We start from the raw sequence: 15,706 nt of genomic DNA on the forward strand, positions 1-15,706 counted from the left end.
GGGGCTTGACTAAGTAGGAGGCGGCGGAACGCCGGCGGCGGCCGGAAGTAGCCGAAGCAAGCGGCGGAAGTAGCCGAAGTAGCCGGAGCAGGCGCGCGGCAAGGCGAGGCGAGAGCTGCACAGGGCCCTACGCGGCCGCCTCAGCATGTCGGACTTCGACGAGTTCGAGCGGCAGCTCAACGAGAATAAGCAAGGTGAGGGCGCCGGGGGCGCGGGGCGGCGGGCGGGGCGGCTCTTGGCTTCCCTCCGTGTTCCCCCGCCATTTTCCCCCCCTCGCTTCCCCCTCTCAGGGCCGCGCGGCGCCCCCCCCGGCCGCGGCGCGCGCCTCGTTCACGTGACCTCCCGGCGTGCCGGCGCGCGGGAGGGGAGGGGCGGCAGGCGCTGGCCCGGGACGCATGCGCGGCGTGCTCTGTCCCGCGGCCCACGTGGTCCCCGGCGGAGGTGGCTCGGCTTCGCGAACTTCGCCAGGTGTCCCTTCGCGGACTTCTTTTTAATCTGTAAAGGGGATTATATGGATGGGGTCCTGCAACCCCTCCTTTTCTCCCGCTACCTGGGCACTTCCGCTTCCGGCCGAGCCCGCGGCCCGGATCTCCACGCCCCCATTGTTCCAAAATGGCGGTTGTGCGCCCCCTTCACGTGGGCGCGGGCAGGGCCAAGCGTGGGGCCATCCTCGCACCGCCGTCTTTGGGCCTCTCCCTGCGGATCGGCGCGTGTGAGGCGGGTCCCTCGTGGAAGAGGGTCGCATTTTCGTGTTAAGCGTGTCCCCGCCGCGTGCGCACAGTCCCCTTACCCGGGTCTTTGCAGTCCCGACGATCACAGTATGGCGTGTTTGCCGCCCAGCTCTCCGCAGCGGGAGGCACAGACTCCACATCCTGTTCGATCCCAAACTCGGGGCGCCTAGAACTACACTCATGTCTTCTCGGCGTGGAGATGGGGACCTGGTTCACCCGGGAGCCAGGGAGACAAGTTCCCCCAGGCCATGCCGAGTCCAGGCTCCGGGCCGCTCTAGTGTTGATGCGTGTGGTACTCCCAGAATGTTAGAAGTCGGGGAGAGAAGATCGGCGTTTAAAACATTTCTCTTGTCTTTCTATTACGGCTTATGAGTGAGGAACCTTAGGCCTTTGGGAAGGTGTCGGGCTTGAGTCTTAAGCTGTCCGTGTTCAGAGGGTCCCTGGGATTCCCTTTCAACTCAGCCTAGAGTTGGGTAGAGGGTGGCTAGGTTAGGAGACAGTCCTGGAGAAGACGTCACGTTTCGGAGTGCCCACGGGGTGTCTGCTCATGATGTACCGCATAGCAGCACAGGCTGTGGAGGTGAGCAGACCTGGGTTCTGGTTCCCAAGTTTTACTTAGCTGTGATACTTTAATATTTCGGTGCTTGTTTTCTCGTGTAGCGACTGTCATTGTTTTGGTTGCTGGGTTTCTGGAATTAACAGGGTGAGAGTAATGATAGTTGGAGTGAAACTTTGAGCACATGCCTTCCTTGTGGCAGGCACTTTGCTAAGCTTTTCCTTAGTTTTTCTAAGTGGATTCTTGTAATGACTCTTAGAGGCTGAAGTAATTTCTTTCCTTCTCTTTGCAGAAGAGGAAACAGGCTCAGGAAACTTAAAAAAACGTTTCTAGGTTTCAGCTAGTCAGAGACAGCTGGTATTAAATGGGGTAACGTAAAAGGGTGGCTTGGCCTACATTAAGTGCCCAATAAGCAATATTTTTTCTTGTGAAGTAATCGCTGGTGTAATCTCTTGCTTGGAAGGAAGTAGACAGGCTGGCCTTTAGCTCAGATGGCGTAAGAGTTCGGAAAGGGCAGGACAAGGTGTTTTCCAAACGGCATTCTGCCAAGTTCCACACCTGGGGGTGGATGTGAGCAACATTTCAAGAAGAGAGAACTAAGGTTTAAAGGTTAGGTTGCTGTTGCGTGGTTTTATGCAGTTGGTAAGCCGAAAGGCTGAAACTGATCCTGAGCCTGTGTGGCTGCAGAACCATGTCCCGCAAGGCTGGACAGGCAGGTAGAACTGACGGACCCTTCCTGGGGGCACTTGGCCGATGTGCTGCTTGGTTTCTCCCTGGGTGTCTGCACTGGTACTGGGAAGCCCAGCCTTCAGCCCTGGCACATCCTCTGGGATGGTGGAGTTGTTCCAACAACAAGGTGGCCACAGCATTTTAAGCAACCGAAGCTGTCATTCTGTTCTCGTCTGTTCATTTTCAGTACGTGTGTTGGGGGAGCTACTTTCGCCTTAAGGGGAAGCTTTGCATCCGTGTTGCTCTGCCCATGGGTTTTTGTCTCTGTGGTCCAGCCTCCTCCAGGCTTCAGCCCCTACCTAGTGCCCCTGTGTGTCCAGGGAATTAGTTTTCTTGAGTGTGTCCTAGGCACCCAGCAGGCACCACGTTTCCTGTGTGTCTGTTTCAGAGTATAGGGTGCAGGAAAGGGTCTCAGGTTCACAGCCTGTGCCTCTTCTCAGTGTGGAGCCAGAGGCCCAGAGCCTTGGGCCAGACAGAGCTCCGTGCCATGTTCCTGTGCTTACCTACTTCGCACTGTTGCCTGTTCCCTCTTGTCCCCTCCTGGCTCCAGTCTTTGATTTTTTTGTGTTTAATCTTTTGTTTTCAAGGAGGTAATCCCACTGTCCCTAGGGTTTCCAGCCAGACCCGTAGTGTCTGCCCGTGTCATGTTCAGGAGTGTTGCCTGATGCTTAACTGCACTTGCTGACTCTTCAGGTTTCACGTCTAGGCTTCGCCATTCCCTTGCTTTTTGGCCATGGGCAAGTCATGTGACCTTCCTGTGCCTCAGTCTCCCCATCTGTTATGTGAACCCCTAGCAGTGTTTTCTCAAAGTAGTAGAGATTAAGTACCGGTAAAACTAGCACAGAATGTGCTTTTAGGAAGCATCCTAACGTTTGCTACAGCTTTTTTCCTTTCTGAGGTGTATGTTTTTACTGCTTTAGTGATTCTGGAGTTGAAGTTCAATGCACAAAAAGTTCACATTTAATTGCATCAAAAAATGCATAAGATAAAGCAGCACAGAGGAGGCTAAAGTCTGCTCTGACGTCCCCTCCTGTTGCCTTGTCTTTCCCCGTCCCCAGACACATGGTAAAGCTTGTGAGTATGTTAAGACACGTCTGAGGGGTACTTGAGGAGTCAGTGCAACTTAAAACTAAAAAAATACAGTACAACGTGGTGCTGGAGCTGCACCTCCTTCAGAGGGTGAAAGGTCTGTTGGGAGCAGAGGTTTCTGTGGTTTTGCTGGCAAGGCTGTGCTCAGTTCGTAGGCACCACCTTCAGGGCAGGTGGGGGGAACCAGCTGCGGCTGGTGGGGAGCTCTGGAGAAGGCCCCCAGCCCAGCTCTTGTCCTTGGCTCAGAGAAGGTGGGGGTGTGCGGGGTGGGCGGGTCAGAGGAGCATGGTGTCTCCCCCTTCGGCCCAGATTCAGAGTCGCCTTTCCAGAGGAGGGTATTCTGCATTATTCACCTGGTGGGGAAGGGATGGGTTGGGTTTCCCTGCTTCCCAGGCACATGGGAGCCTGCCTGGCACCCGACCCCGGGGCCTGATGGTGGGCTGTGGGGGCCAGCTGGTTGAGGATGTCTTTCCTGAGGGGTTGCTGGGTCTCTTCAGGAAAACATCATTGGGTCTCTTGATTCCCCAGCCTCTAGCCCTGCCCCTCTCAGGGACGACCCTGGGGTCAGGCCCCTCAGCCCTCGAGGGGGACCAGGAGCCAGCCTCCTCTGTCTTCTCTGGCTCCCCAGCTCCTCCTGAGCATCCTCAGGTATCTTACACCCCAGGGCACTTGCAGGCCCTGTCCCCTCAGGTAACCAACTCCCACCCCTGGTCCTGCAGGGTCCTTGGACTCGCTGTGCTCTGTCCCCTCCTCCATCGAGCCCCTTCCCCTTGGGGGTGGCCTCCCCCGGGCTGGGGCATGGCCACCAGTGTGTGCGGGTGGGTTGGGCCGCGTCCTCCCTCAGCTCATCCTCCCCCCCCTCGCCCAGAGCGCGACAAGGAGAACCGGCACCGGAAGCGCAGCCACAGCCGCTCTCGCAGCCGGGACCGCAAGCGCCGCAGCCGGAGTCGCGACCGGCGCAACCGGGACCAGCGGAGCGCTTCCCGGGACAGGCGGCGACGCAGGTACCAGGGCGCGGCCCGGCTGCGTCAGCCCGGGGAGGGGACGGGGGCTGCGTCCTGGAGCTCCGGCCGAGCTGCTCCTCTCTGCGCATCTGGGGGAGGGCTCTGCTGCCGTCTGTCTCCTTCAGTTTTCCCGTTTCTGGGGTTTCCTTTGGTTTCTGGGGGGGTTGTTGGTACAGCAGGTTCCAGGCGAGTCTGGAGACAGGGTGTCGCTCTGTCTCTTCCTTTGTGAGGGGCTCCCTCCTCCCCCGCCTCCAGCCTGGGTTGTTCTCTGTCCCCTCTGTGCTTCTCTGGGGCTGTCCAGGAAGAGGGAGTCTTTGGAGCGGGGCAGCACCTCCGTCCTGGCTCTGGGATGGCAGTTTTCTTTTCTTCTAACGCCTCTTCCCTCTTTGGCGCCCCTCTGTTCTCTCTGCCCCTAGGTGAGGAAGGCGGGATAGGTGGAAGTCCTCCTGCCTCCTCCCACCTCAGTCTCTCCAACTAGAGAGTGGTCTGTCTGGCCCTTCCTCCCTTCCTTGCGTTCTCCTGCCGGGGGTGGGGTCTGGGGGAAATGAAATGGCAGGGCCGAGGGGGCCTGCCCCAGCCCTGGGGCTCAGTGCCCTTGGGGGGGTGTGGCGTGTGGGGAAGACAAGGGTCCCCAGTCACCCCTCCCCATACCTTTCCCTCCCACCCCCCAGCAAACCTTTGACCAGAGGCGCTAAAGAGGAGCACGGTGGATTGATGTGAGCTTCTCTTCCTGCCCCCTCACCCCGACGTCCATGCCCTTGGCCTCCCGCCCCGCGCACCCTGCCCCGTCCTCGTCCAGCCCTGGCCCAAGCACTGGGGAGGAGAGTCCACCTGCCTTGAAACAGCACCCTCCCGGGGCCTGGGCGCGGCCCTAACCCGGATCCGCTCCCTCCTGGAAAGGGCTGAGCTGGGGGGGGGACCGAGGGGAGCCTGGGGGTGCTCGCAGGCCCCCCTCTGGTCAGACTGAGGTTGCCCTGCCCCGCTCTCCCCTTCCCCCTCCCCCAGTCGTTCCCCCCGCCATGAGAAGAAGAAGAAGGTCCGTAAATACTGGGACGTGCCACCACCCGGCTTCGAGCACATCACCCCCATGCAGTACAAGGCCATGCAAGGTAGGCTCTGGCTGTGCCCCGCCACCCTTGGGCCCCGTCCTTGGGGTTGAGGGGTGAGGTTTGCACCCTGGGTCTTCTGCCCTCTGCCTTTTGAAGCTCTCATGGTAGGGTTGGGGCTGGGAGGAGGCCAGGGTGATGGCCTGGCTCTTCAGAGGCAGTGGTGGCCAGTGTTTGATGGTGCTGCTGCCAAGTGGGCCCATGGGGAGTGTTGAGGGTGTGCGGGGCAGGTCCAGGCTCACCCTGATGGCCTCCAATCCTGTTCTGTCCCTCCTGAAGCTGCGGGTCAGATTCCAGCCACCGCCCTTCTCCCCACCATGACCCCTGACGGTCTGGCCGTGACCCCAACACCGGTGCCCGTGGTCGGGAGCCAGATGACCAGACAGGCCCGGCGCCTCTACGTGGGCAACATCCCCTTTGGCATCACTGAGGTACTGCCCTCCCCTGCCCTCCCCTGCCCCTACCTCTCCCTATCCCCTACCTGTTCCTCCCCTTCCCCCATCCCCCCCCCCAACCTGCACGGGTCAGACTCCGCTCCTGCAAGACCCCCCGGCCCCCTCCCAGACGGACCGATGGAGTTGAGCCAGCCAGGGGCCGGGCTGCGGGTGGCCCTCTCCCTCCTTCCTCTTCCCTCTCCCCTCTCCCCTCCCCTACCTCCTCCAGCCACCCAGGGATCAGCACACAGAACGTTCCTACGAGTCCACGAATCCGAATCCGTGTCGAGAGAGACAGAGAGGGAGACTCGGACACACACACACACACACACACACACACACACATGCACGCCCCAGTTTTCTGACACGCCTCTTATTCTCTGCCGCCTGTCCCCATCCTCTTCCCACCTCCCTCCCATGGTCGCTATTCTTTTATTTTTGATCGCCCTGACCTTCCCCACCTTCCCCACCGCTCCTCTCCCTTCCCCTCCCCCACCCCTTCCCGTGGCACCCCCGAGAATCCCGAGATCAAAGAGTTGTTTCCATTTCTCTTTAAAGTGAAATATTGTGGGGCTGAGATCCCTCGTAGCAACAAAAAGTTTGCTACCATCGTTGAAGGCAAGTAAGGTCCATTCTGACTTTCTCAACCTGCACTTTGCTACATTTGATAAACCAGCCCCCGGACTCCAGGGCCAGGTCCCTCCACATCACTCTTTTCTCCTCCCCTCCCACCCGCCCCCCTCCCTCCCTCCGCCCTGCGCCCCCCCTCCGCCCTGCCCCTCTGCCCCCCTGCCCCCCCCCTACTCGGGCTCTCTCTGCTGTCTGCTGCTCTTCTTCTTTTCTGCTCTTTTCTCTTACTGTCACTGTGGGCTGTCTTTTCTGTACATGTTCCGCCCTTGTTTCCTCTGCCGTGTGTTTCTCTCCTGTCCCTGTCGTGGCTTCCCTGCATCTCTCTTGAACACTTTCTCCTCCCCTCCTGCCTGGGGCCCCATGGCCCTCCCCACACCCCCGGCCTGCCTCCTGGCCCCTGGCTGTCTCCCTCTGCTGCTGCCCCATCTTCTCTGCTCTTCCTCCTGCTTCTGTTCCTGCTGTGGATCTCTGCCCCACCCATATTCCACTGTCCCTCCCCCCTCCCCACCCCTCTCCCCTTACTCCCCACCCCTCTGTGTCTCCCTCTCTCACCCTCCCCTCCTCTCTCCACCTCCCTTCCCCCGCCCCCCCCTGTCTCCTCTTCCCTCTGCAGGAGGCCATGATGGACTTCTTCAACGCCCAGATGCGCCTGGGGGGGCTGACCCAGGCCCCCGGCAACCCCGTCTTGGCTGTGCAGATTAACCAGGACAAGAACTTTGCCTTCTTGGAGGTGAGCTGGGCATGTGGTGGGGGTCAGGGAGGTGTGTGCTTGTTCCCTTGTTCCCACTTGGCCCTCCCACAGTCCGTACTCCACCGGTCACTGTCCCAGAGGCCTCCGGGTTGGGTGGTTGAACATCATTCACCCTGCCGCTCACCACCCCATTTTCTTTTCTTCAGTTCCGCTCAGTGGATGAGACCACCCAGGCTATGGCCTTCGATGGCATCATCTTCCAGGGCCAGTCGCTGAAGATCCGCCGACCCCACGACTACCAGCCCCTGCCTGGCATGTCGGAGAACCCCTCTGTCTACGTGCCTGGTGAGTGGGGGAGCGGCGTGAGCGTGGCAGAAGGGGCGTGTTTTCTTGTGCCATCCTCCAGACTACTGGGAGCTGAGTGTCTCCCCATTTGGTAGCCTGGCCCAGAGAGGGTGAACTGTGAGCTGCTTGAGGACACACGTCTTGTACGTGGCAGCCAGGACCAGAGCAGAGGTGTCGTGGGACATGAAGACCCTGACTGGACCTCGGGGTCAGTGTGAGGGGCGCAGCATGTACGCATCAGTGCAGGCCGGCAGTTTTGTCAGTGGAGCTCCTGGTGTAGGGTCTGACACCTGGATGTCCTCTCATCTTGGTGTTTCCATGGACTCTTGTCCTTCTGGCCGGTCCCTACAGCTGTGTTGAGTACCGTCCCGGATTGATAGGTAACACAGCAGGCCTGGGGGTTGCAAAGCTTTTTCTGTAAAGGGCGGAGAGTAAGCATCGCAGGTCATTGGTCTGTTGAAACTATTCTGCAGTTGTAACAGGAAAGCAGCCCAGCCCACACCTGAGTGAATGGGTGTGGCTGCGTCCTACATGCTGACGTTCGTGGACGCTGGTGTAACGTGCATGTGCAGTAGAGTGACCTTTCAGAGAGCTTGCAGGCTGCACAGGAATGGGAAGCGCAGCTTGAGCTGCAGGCTGTTTCCTGACCCCTGCGGTTGACTGGTGGGGTGTCAGTGAGGCTTGGGGCCTGTGGGGTGTGGGGAACGCCAGAGTTGGAGGATCCAGTGCTGCTGTAGCTGAGCTGAGGGCTCAGGTCTTGAGCCCCTGGATTTGTTCTGGCCAAGGAGGGGTGAGCACTGGTGTACTCTGGGTATGAGGGGAGTTGGCCAGGCCTTTGGAGTTAGAGAATGTGGGGCCCACTGGCTGAGGCTTCCCACCAAAGGACACCTTTTAGAAGCTGAGTCAGCTCTTCACTGTCACACAGGGACACGGGGTCCCAGAGAAGGTGGGGCTAAGACCCAGGGCTGGGTCCCTGGCTCATCTCCAGTGCTTTCTACCACAACAGTTTGGGTAAATTCAGCCCTTCTCTTTAAGTTGTAAAGAAACGGAGGTGTCTCTGACGTGATGATTCACGTGTGTATATGCCTGGGACCATCTCCCAAATCAAGCTTCAGGACATTCGTTTGTGCCTCTTCCTAGTAAATTCAGTGTGTTAACCCACTCTTACTTATTCAGGGAGCCCATCTCTTGCCTGTGCTGTATGGAAGTGTGCCCTGTGAATCACGTGTTGGTCTTTGTGAATGTCTCTTAGTATAGTGTTGGGCAGGTGTGGCTGCTGCCTGCTTTTTAAATAAAGATTTATTGGCACAGAGCCACTCCCACTTGTGCATGGTTGAGGCTGCTTTTGTGCCACAGTGGCCCAGTAGTGACAGAGACCATGTGGCCCACTGACTGAAAATACTTGCCACCTGGCCTTTTCCTGCTGTGGTGTGTGCAGAGGGGACAGCGAAGCTCGGGCGAGATCAGTGGGGTCCCGGGCGAGGTAGCTGGACTCCAGACTCGGCCTCCCTGCCTCCCTCACTGTCTCCCATGTGTCCCCTTCCCCCATGGACATGGAGGTATCGCAGGTGCAGGGCCAGTGCTCGATCACAGGCTCTGTCACTGGTGAAGCAACAGAAAGATCATTCGCTGATCTTCTCTCTGGGATTTGCCTGTCCAGAGAGGCCTAGGGGGTCCAGCGCCAGTAGCCAGGCAAGTCCATTCTCCCCTTGGGCGTAGGGGGTGGCAGGAAGCCTGATTCTGCCTGCAAATTAAACATCTCTGGTTTAACTTTCTCTTTTTCAGTAATAAAGTTAATGTTTTGATCTTCTATTGTTCTACTCTAAAAGAAAAAGTCAGTTTTACGATTAAAGGGGAAAAACATGGTAAAATTCAGCAGATGTTACTGGTTGGAAAAGAAGCAGTTGGGCAGTGTGGCAGGTAGCTTCCTCACCTTGGTGAGAGTGGTGACGCAGAGCTGGGAAAGCACCTCATTGGGCACGGGGAGACCTTGAGTACACTCCCCGACGTCAGGCCCCGCCGTCCAGCGCTGATGTGGGCTCCTGGTCGTTCCTTCTGAGACAAGATGGAAATTGGGAGCAGGGAAAGCCTGTCTTTGGAGGCCAGAAGGTGCAGTCATCTTTGAATTTGTGTGTCCAGCATAATGCTGAGCGTCTACCCTGTTCCAGGCTCACCCCTTGGTTCAGGAATGATCCCACTCTGCCTCCGGAGGCTTCTACCTGTGGGGCCATCCCAGCGTGCTCAGCAGGCTTGTAGGGGCCAGAGCACAGCAGTGTGTGAGGTGACCCTGCAGGGAAAGAAAGATATCGTGGTCTCTTGGTGTCCAAGGTGGCCTTCAGGGTCTGTGGCCCTTGCTCCCACAATGCTGCTGCTCCTCCCTCCTTGGATGAGCCGGGTCTCCGTCTTCTGCACACCCCACGATCCCACCCTGATGGGTCCTGGCGGTCAGAGTGGCAGGGTGGGTGCCAGCACTTCTGCAGGGCTGTACGGGCTGGAGTGGGTGGGGTGGCAGTGGGAGAGCGAGCACTTCTCCACCGGCACATTGGCTATGTCTGGGGGTCTTTCCTTCGCCTTGTCCCTCGCCTGTCCTGTCCCAGGGTCAGGAGGAGGTGGAAGGGGCCACCTGGTGCTGCGTTGCCAAGGAAGGAAAGGCCATGCTGCTGGCAGTTAGGGGGCTTTGAACTCAGAAGTCAGGAGCAGGTCAGGCTCGATGGGTGGTGGGTCGAGTTTCCATCCTCTTGTGTTCAGATGGCACACTGGAGCTCTTCATAGCGCACTCCCGATGGGGAGGCTCCAGGAATTGAATGACGGATCTCGAAGCCTGCAGAGCATTGGGCTGAGACGTGGCAGGCGCTGGTCTCCGAGGGCGGGGATGGGGGTGGATGTGCTAGTCATTAAACTGCTGAGGTGATGTGACCCCACTCATGGGGGCCAGGGTGCTGAGTGAATCCGGCATGTCCCAGCCCTCATAGGTGTGGAACGGCATGGCCCTTCGAAGGCACACACGACCAAGGGCAGAGAATGACTCAGGGCTAGTTTAGCTGCGCTAAGTGCAGGACCGCAGGGGAAAGGATGGAGGGGCATAATGGGGAGGCCCGATGCAAACAGAGGGTGATGGGAAAGGGCTCTGCATTGAGGTTTGAAGGATGAACTGTGAGTGTCATCATGACCTCTCGCCAGTAGTTTGAGAACCAAGGGGACCTGCCTGGGTCACACAGCAGCAGGTGGCAGGTTTGGGGTGTGAGCTCGTGTCTCTGACCCCAGGGCCCCCAGTGTGCTGCTGTGCCATGCTGGTTTGTCACAGCGCATCCCAAGGAGTGCTGCTGGTGTGAGCCTTGGAGGCTGGGCAGGTCTGGGAGTCGCGGCTGCCAGGGGGAGTGCAGGCCTGTTTTTGCCACTCAGGTGTGACGGGCCTCTCCCTGGAGACTTCCCTGTGTGTGGGTAATGACCTTGTGCTGGGAATCGAAGTCCATCTACTCGCTTCTCTCTTCAGGAGTCGTGTCCACCGTGGTCCCAGACTCTGCCCACAAGCTGTTCATCGGAGGCTTGCCCAACTACCTGAATGACGACCAGGTAGACCCTGCGCCCTCCTGCGCCACCCGGCCCCCTCACTCGCACGCGCACACAGACACGCCCGCGTGCGCGCGCTGACGGGGTCTGGGCCTGCCGCAGGTGAAAGAGCTGCTGACGTCGTTTGGGCCTCTCAAGGCCTTCAACCTGGTCAAGGACAGCGCCACGGGGCTCTCCAAGGGGTACGCCTTCTGTGAGTACGTGGACATCAACGTCACGGATCAGGTGAGCCCCTGGCCCCTGCGCTGGTGTGTCTGCCCTCACCCCTACCTGCTGTGTATCCACGCTGAGGTCTCCCCTCTTCGAGGTGGGCGGGAGGAGGCCAGCCTGAAGCAGGACCTGGGGGGCCCCTTCCCTGCATTCTGGCTCTTTCCAAGCCCTCACCCCTTCGCCTTCCCCTCTCCCCCACTGATGCCCAGCTCTGGGTATTGGGGCTTTGGGGAGGTGTCAGGCTTTGGTCTCTGACCTGCACCTCTCCCCTGCGCCCCCACCCCTCGTCCTCCAAATGCAGGCCATCGCAGGGCTGAACGGGATGCAGCTGGGGGATAAGAAACTGCTTGTCCAGAGGGCGAGTGTGGGAGCCAAGAATGCCACGCTGGTGAGCCCCCCGGCACGTCATCTTCCATTGGCTCGGGGGACACCTGGGGGTGGGAAGGGGCTGGGCGGGGCCAGGCGGTCCTCCTAAGCTCTGCCCTGGCTTTCCTTTAGGGAAGGGCATGGTCTTTCCCCAGAACGGCATCTGAGGGAGGCTGGGGGGGGGGCCGTGGGGAGGCAGTCTTGGAGGGGGCGAGGGCCGGGTTGCCCCGTGACGCCCATGCTTCTGCCGCCCCACAGAGCACCATCAACCAGACCCCTGTGACCCTGCAAGTGCCCGGCCTGATGAGCTCCCAGGTGCAGATGGGCGGCCACCCGACCGAGGTCCTGTGCCTCATGAACATGGTGCTGCCCGAGGAGCTGCTGGACGACGAGGAATACGAGGAGATCGTGGAGGACGTGCGGGACGAGTGCAGCAAGTATGGGCTGGTTAAGTCCATCGAGATCCCCCGGCCTGTGGACGGCGTGGAGGTGCCTGGCTGTGGAAAGGTGCGTGCACGCCCTTGCCCCACAGGGTGCCCTCACTCCCCCGACCCAGAGCACGCGAGCCTCCGGGGTGCAGGGCCTGTGGCGGGACTGCCTCGGTGCGCGGCCGAGGACTGGCCTCTGTGTCGGAGCCCCTCTGCTTCATGACTAGCTCTGTTAGGAAGTTTTGTAGGGGTTTGGTCTTGTCTGTGCAGTGGGGAGAAAAGTGCTGAAAAGAGTCTCTGCAGCAGCCAACCCTTGGCGTCTTCTAGTGCCAGGTACTCTGCTGAGCTCACCTGTGCTAACCCTGAGCTGTCCCCGCCCCTCCCCAGGCCTTCCTCCGAGAACACGGGCCTCACAGTCTAGGTTTTTGATTTCTGGGGTCTGGTTCTGAGCCCACTGAGTCACGTCGCCTCTGCCACCGGCCAGGTGTCAGCCCCTCACGCCAGCCCTCCGGAGCCTGGGAGCATTCGTGACTTGTGTCCCTTAGCTACTCACCTAGGAAGCCCACACAGGCTGCCCTCGATAGTAGCTGGGAAGGGAGCGGGATCGCCCTGGGGGCTGTTTTTACGTAGGAAGGTCAAGGTGGGGTGTTAAGCAGGCTGTAGTGACACCCAGTTACTGCAGCAGGCTGGCAGGGTCCTGGGTGGCAGGGCAGCCAGCCTATGGGGACATCGAGGAGGCAGTGCAGCCAGAGGGGAGTGAAGCAGAGAGCAGTGGGGGTGGGCGTAGCAGACTTTGGAGGGCCAGGTGGGTCCTAGTAAGAATGTCGAGTGTTCTGAGTGGGAGGGGAGGGGAGTGTTCACAAGGTCTTAACTGGTTGAATGCCTGGCATATAGAGGTGGCCCCCTTGTAATACGGTGGGGATGGGACCTGCCTGGCTGGGAGTTTGGAGGGGCGGAGAGGTGGCAGTGGTGTGATCAGTTTCTCTGGAACTTTGGGAACTAATTGCTTGTGATCATCCGGGTGGAAGCTTTCTGGTTGAAAGCAGCGGCAGGAGGACGGAGAGGAGTCAGTGGCCTGTAAATGCCTGGACCCTGGTGGCTGATTTGGGGGTGCTGGGAGTCAGGGGGAGTCCAGTGAGCCGGTCAGACCTCTGGTTGGGCAGAAACGGTAGGGGAGAAGCCAGATGGGAGGGCTGGGGGAGGGGTGATGGTCAGGGTTGAGGGGCTGGCTTTGAGGTACTGAGACACCCCAGCAGAGATGTTGTGGGGCACTGCTTTCCAGGTGTGAAGTCTGGTAGACACACTGGTCCCCACTCTGGTGTCAGGCCGGATGAACTTGCCCAGGGAGCCGTGGAAAAGCATTGCCGGTGGGGGCAGAGGGGCAGGACAGGGCAGGAGGAGGAGGGTGGGGGGTCTTGCCCAGTCCAGACTCGGTCGCGACGTTTCGGTATCCGCTAGAGTGGGGGAGCCTGGTGTGCCTGGGGGCTGAGTATTTGTGGGAAGAAAGAATAGAAAGACCCCGCCTGGTCTCTGGGATCAGCTTTTAAACTTCATTATCATTCTTTTCAAACATACATAAGAGAAGAAAGAAAATGTCATAGTGGTAAAGTAATGTGTTACTTAAGTCGTGTTATAGTACATATATCGTATCATGGTGCACTGTCGCCCAGCTTCAAGTTACCAAAATCTTGTCATTCTTAATTTCTGTATTCAGCTTCCAGTTCCCCCTTCGTTGGCTGAAATGAAATATATCTCATATTTCACCTGAGATATTTAAGAACATTTCTCTGTCTCAGCTACCGCTATTTTGGGCCTGGTAGCTCTTGCCTTGGGGGTCTGTGCTGTGTGCTGTAGCCTGTTTAGCTCCGTCGCCAGCCTCCATGCTCTGGACGCCAGTAGTGTTATGCATGCCTTTGTGCTGGTGAAAAACGCCTCCAGACATTGCCAAGTGTCCCTTGGGGACGTGGTCACCTTGGTTGAGAACTGCTATAAACAGGACTTTTAAACATTTTTAATGAAACCACACAATACTGTTAGTACATTAACAAAATTACCCTTAGTATCTACCTACCCACGCTGTGTTCATATTTCCCTTACTGTCTCAAAAATGTCTTTTTACAGTTGGTTTGATCAAAATAAGGAACTGTACAATTTGGTTTCTAACTTTATTGTAATTTATCAGTTCTGTGTCACCCCCTCTCCCTTTTTTATTTTTTGAAAGCTGTGTTGCTTGTTGAAGCTGTAGAGGCATTTATTTTATAGACTTGGCCTTGTTCTGAATTAGGCTGGTTGTATCCACCCCTCCCTCTACTTCTGTAAACTGATGGTTCACGCAGGATGAGAAGCTTGAGTAGATCAAGGTTCAGGTTTTTGCTTTAGAGTCAGACTGGGCTTCAATACTAATTCTGAGCTTTCCTTACTTCATCCATTGGGGAAAACATGGCCGTTCGGGTGCTTGGTGCCAGGGAGACAGTTCACACAAGTGACCCATCTCCTGGAGCTTGCCCCTGTTTGGTGGGGCTCTTGACTCCAGCTTGCCTCTGCCCTCACTCCATGCCTCTGCTCTGTTCTCTAGTTCTTTGATCTTGGGATGCTGGAGGATGTTTGGGTAGATGTCCCCAAACCTGCAGCGAGGCCCTCTTTCCCTCCATCTCACTCTTTTGGAGTTGTGGGTTTGGTTAGATGCTGGCTGGTTGCTGGGAGTGAGCCAGCTCATCCTTGGAGGCTGAGAGGCTGCTCTGTCTTCACAACCTGCCTCTTGTTCCCACAGATCTTCGTGGAGTTCACCTCTGTGTTTGACTGCCAGAAAGCCATGCAGGGCCTGACAGGTCGCAAGTTCGCCAACAGAGTGGTTGTCACAAAATACTGTGACCCCGACTCTTACCACCGCCGGGACTTCTGGTAGAGGCGGCAGGGGAGGGCAGGGGCAGGGCTGGTTGGGGACTTCTCCCCTGCCTGCTCCCCCTCTTTTTCCCCCTCTGAAGACGATGGGCAGAGGAGTGACAGCCGAATGACAACCGGCAGCAACTGGAATGGCAGCAATTAAGGGTGGGGGGTGGGCTGGGGGTTTGGGGCTGGGAGGGGGCTAGGGAAGTGCGCACACAGGCCCACACAGACACATGCACCCACAGACACAGAGGGAAGGGGTTGGGAGGGGTGCACAGCAGGGCAGGGTCCGACCCCCATAGCCCCTTCCCAAAACAGTCTCTCTTCCCTTATACCCCCTTTCTCTTCCCCTTCCCCACTGTGGAAACATAGCGTGTTTATATTTTATGGCCAAACTTTTGAATTTTGTTGTCCGGCCCCTGGTTCCCTGCCCTCTCCCCTTTCAGGACCACAGCTCCCGTCCTCTTGGCCTCTGGTCCTCTCCCCGGTGTCCTCCCTGGTTTCTTACATAGTTGATTCTCTCTTTAGTCTCCCCGGACCTGCCCCCCAGCCCCATGGACCCTGTCCCTCTCCTACTCTCTGTGGCAGTTTCATATTTGCTAAGACGAATTTGCTCATTAAACATTTTGTTGTATTTTACTTTATGGAGCTGCTGTGTGTCCGGTGTATGCAACTCTTCCTTCCCTTCCAGTTTTCGGGGTTCCCTTGGCCCCAGGCTGAAGCTCAGCTTGGGGTAGGGGAGGGCTCAGCTATTACCAGCGTTGCCCAGGCACGGGCACCGCAGTGCCCTTGGCACGCCCCAAGTGGCACACCCCGCCTGCGTGGCCTGCTGCTCTGGACGGGGCGTAGGGCGTGGCCCCAAGGGGAGGGCGCGGGGGCGGGCAGCCGGCTGGCCTCGTCGACCCAGGAGCTTAGGTCGCCCCGGAGGCAC

General features: G+C 58.3%; 1 protein-coding gene across 2 annotated transcripts; it reads left to right on the top strand.

Moving 5' to 3' along the window:
- The first annotated feature begins 6 nt into the window (after positions 1–6).
- On the top strand, positions 7–15,414 carry U2AF2 (U2 small nuclear RNA auxiliary factor 2). 2 transcript variants are annotated; one of them, XM_031457375.2, is made up of 12 exons: positions 7–194; positions 3,974–4,109; positions 4,781–4,825; positions 5,115–5,218; positions 5,495–5,646; positions 6,893–7,009; positions 7,177–7,315; positions 10,809–10,888; positions 10,988–11,110; positions 11,397–11,495; positions 11,720–11,968; positions 14,660–15,414. In XM_031457375.2, exons 1-12 carry the CDS (start codon positions 146–148, stop codon positions 14,792–14,794), a joined length of 1,428 nt encoding a protein of 475 aa, XP_031313235.1. In that variant the 5' UTR covers positions 7–145; the 3' UTR covers positions 14,795–15,414. The 2 variants fall into 2 exon arrangements, with proteins under 2 accessions (XP_031313235.1, XP_031313236.1); XM_031457376.2 differs by having other exon boundaries at positions 8–194; positions 11,397–11,483.
- The last annotated feature ends 292 nt before the right edge of the window (positions 15,415–15,706 follow it).

Source organism: Camelus dromedarius, chromosome 9 (genome assembly GCF_036321535.1).
Source record: "Camelus dromedarius isolate mCamDro1 chromosome 9, mCamDro1.pat, whole genome shotgun sequence".
NCBI classification, from domain to species: domain Eukaryota; kingdom Metazoa; phylum Chordata; class Mammalia; order Artiodactyla; family Camelidae; genus Camelus; species Camelus dromedarius.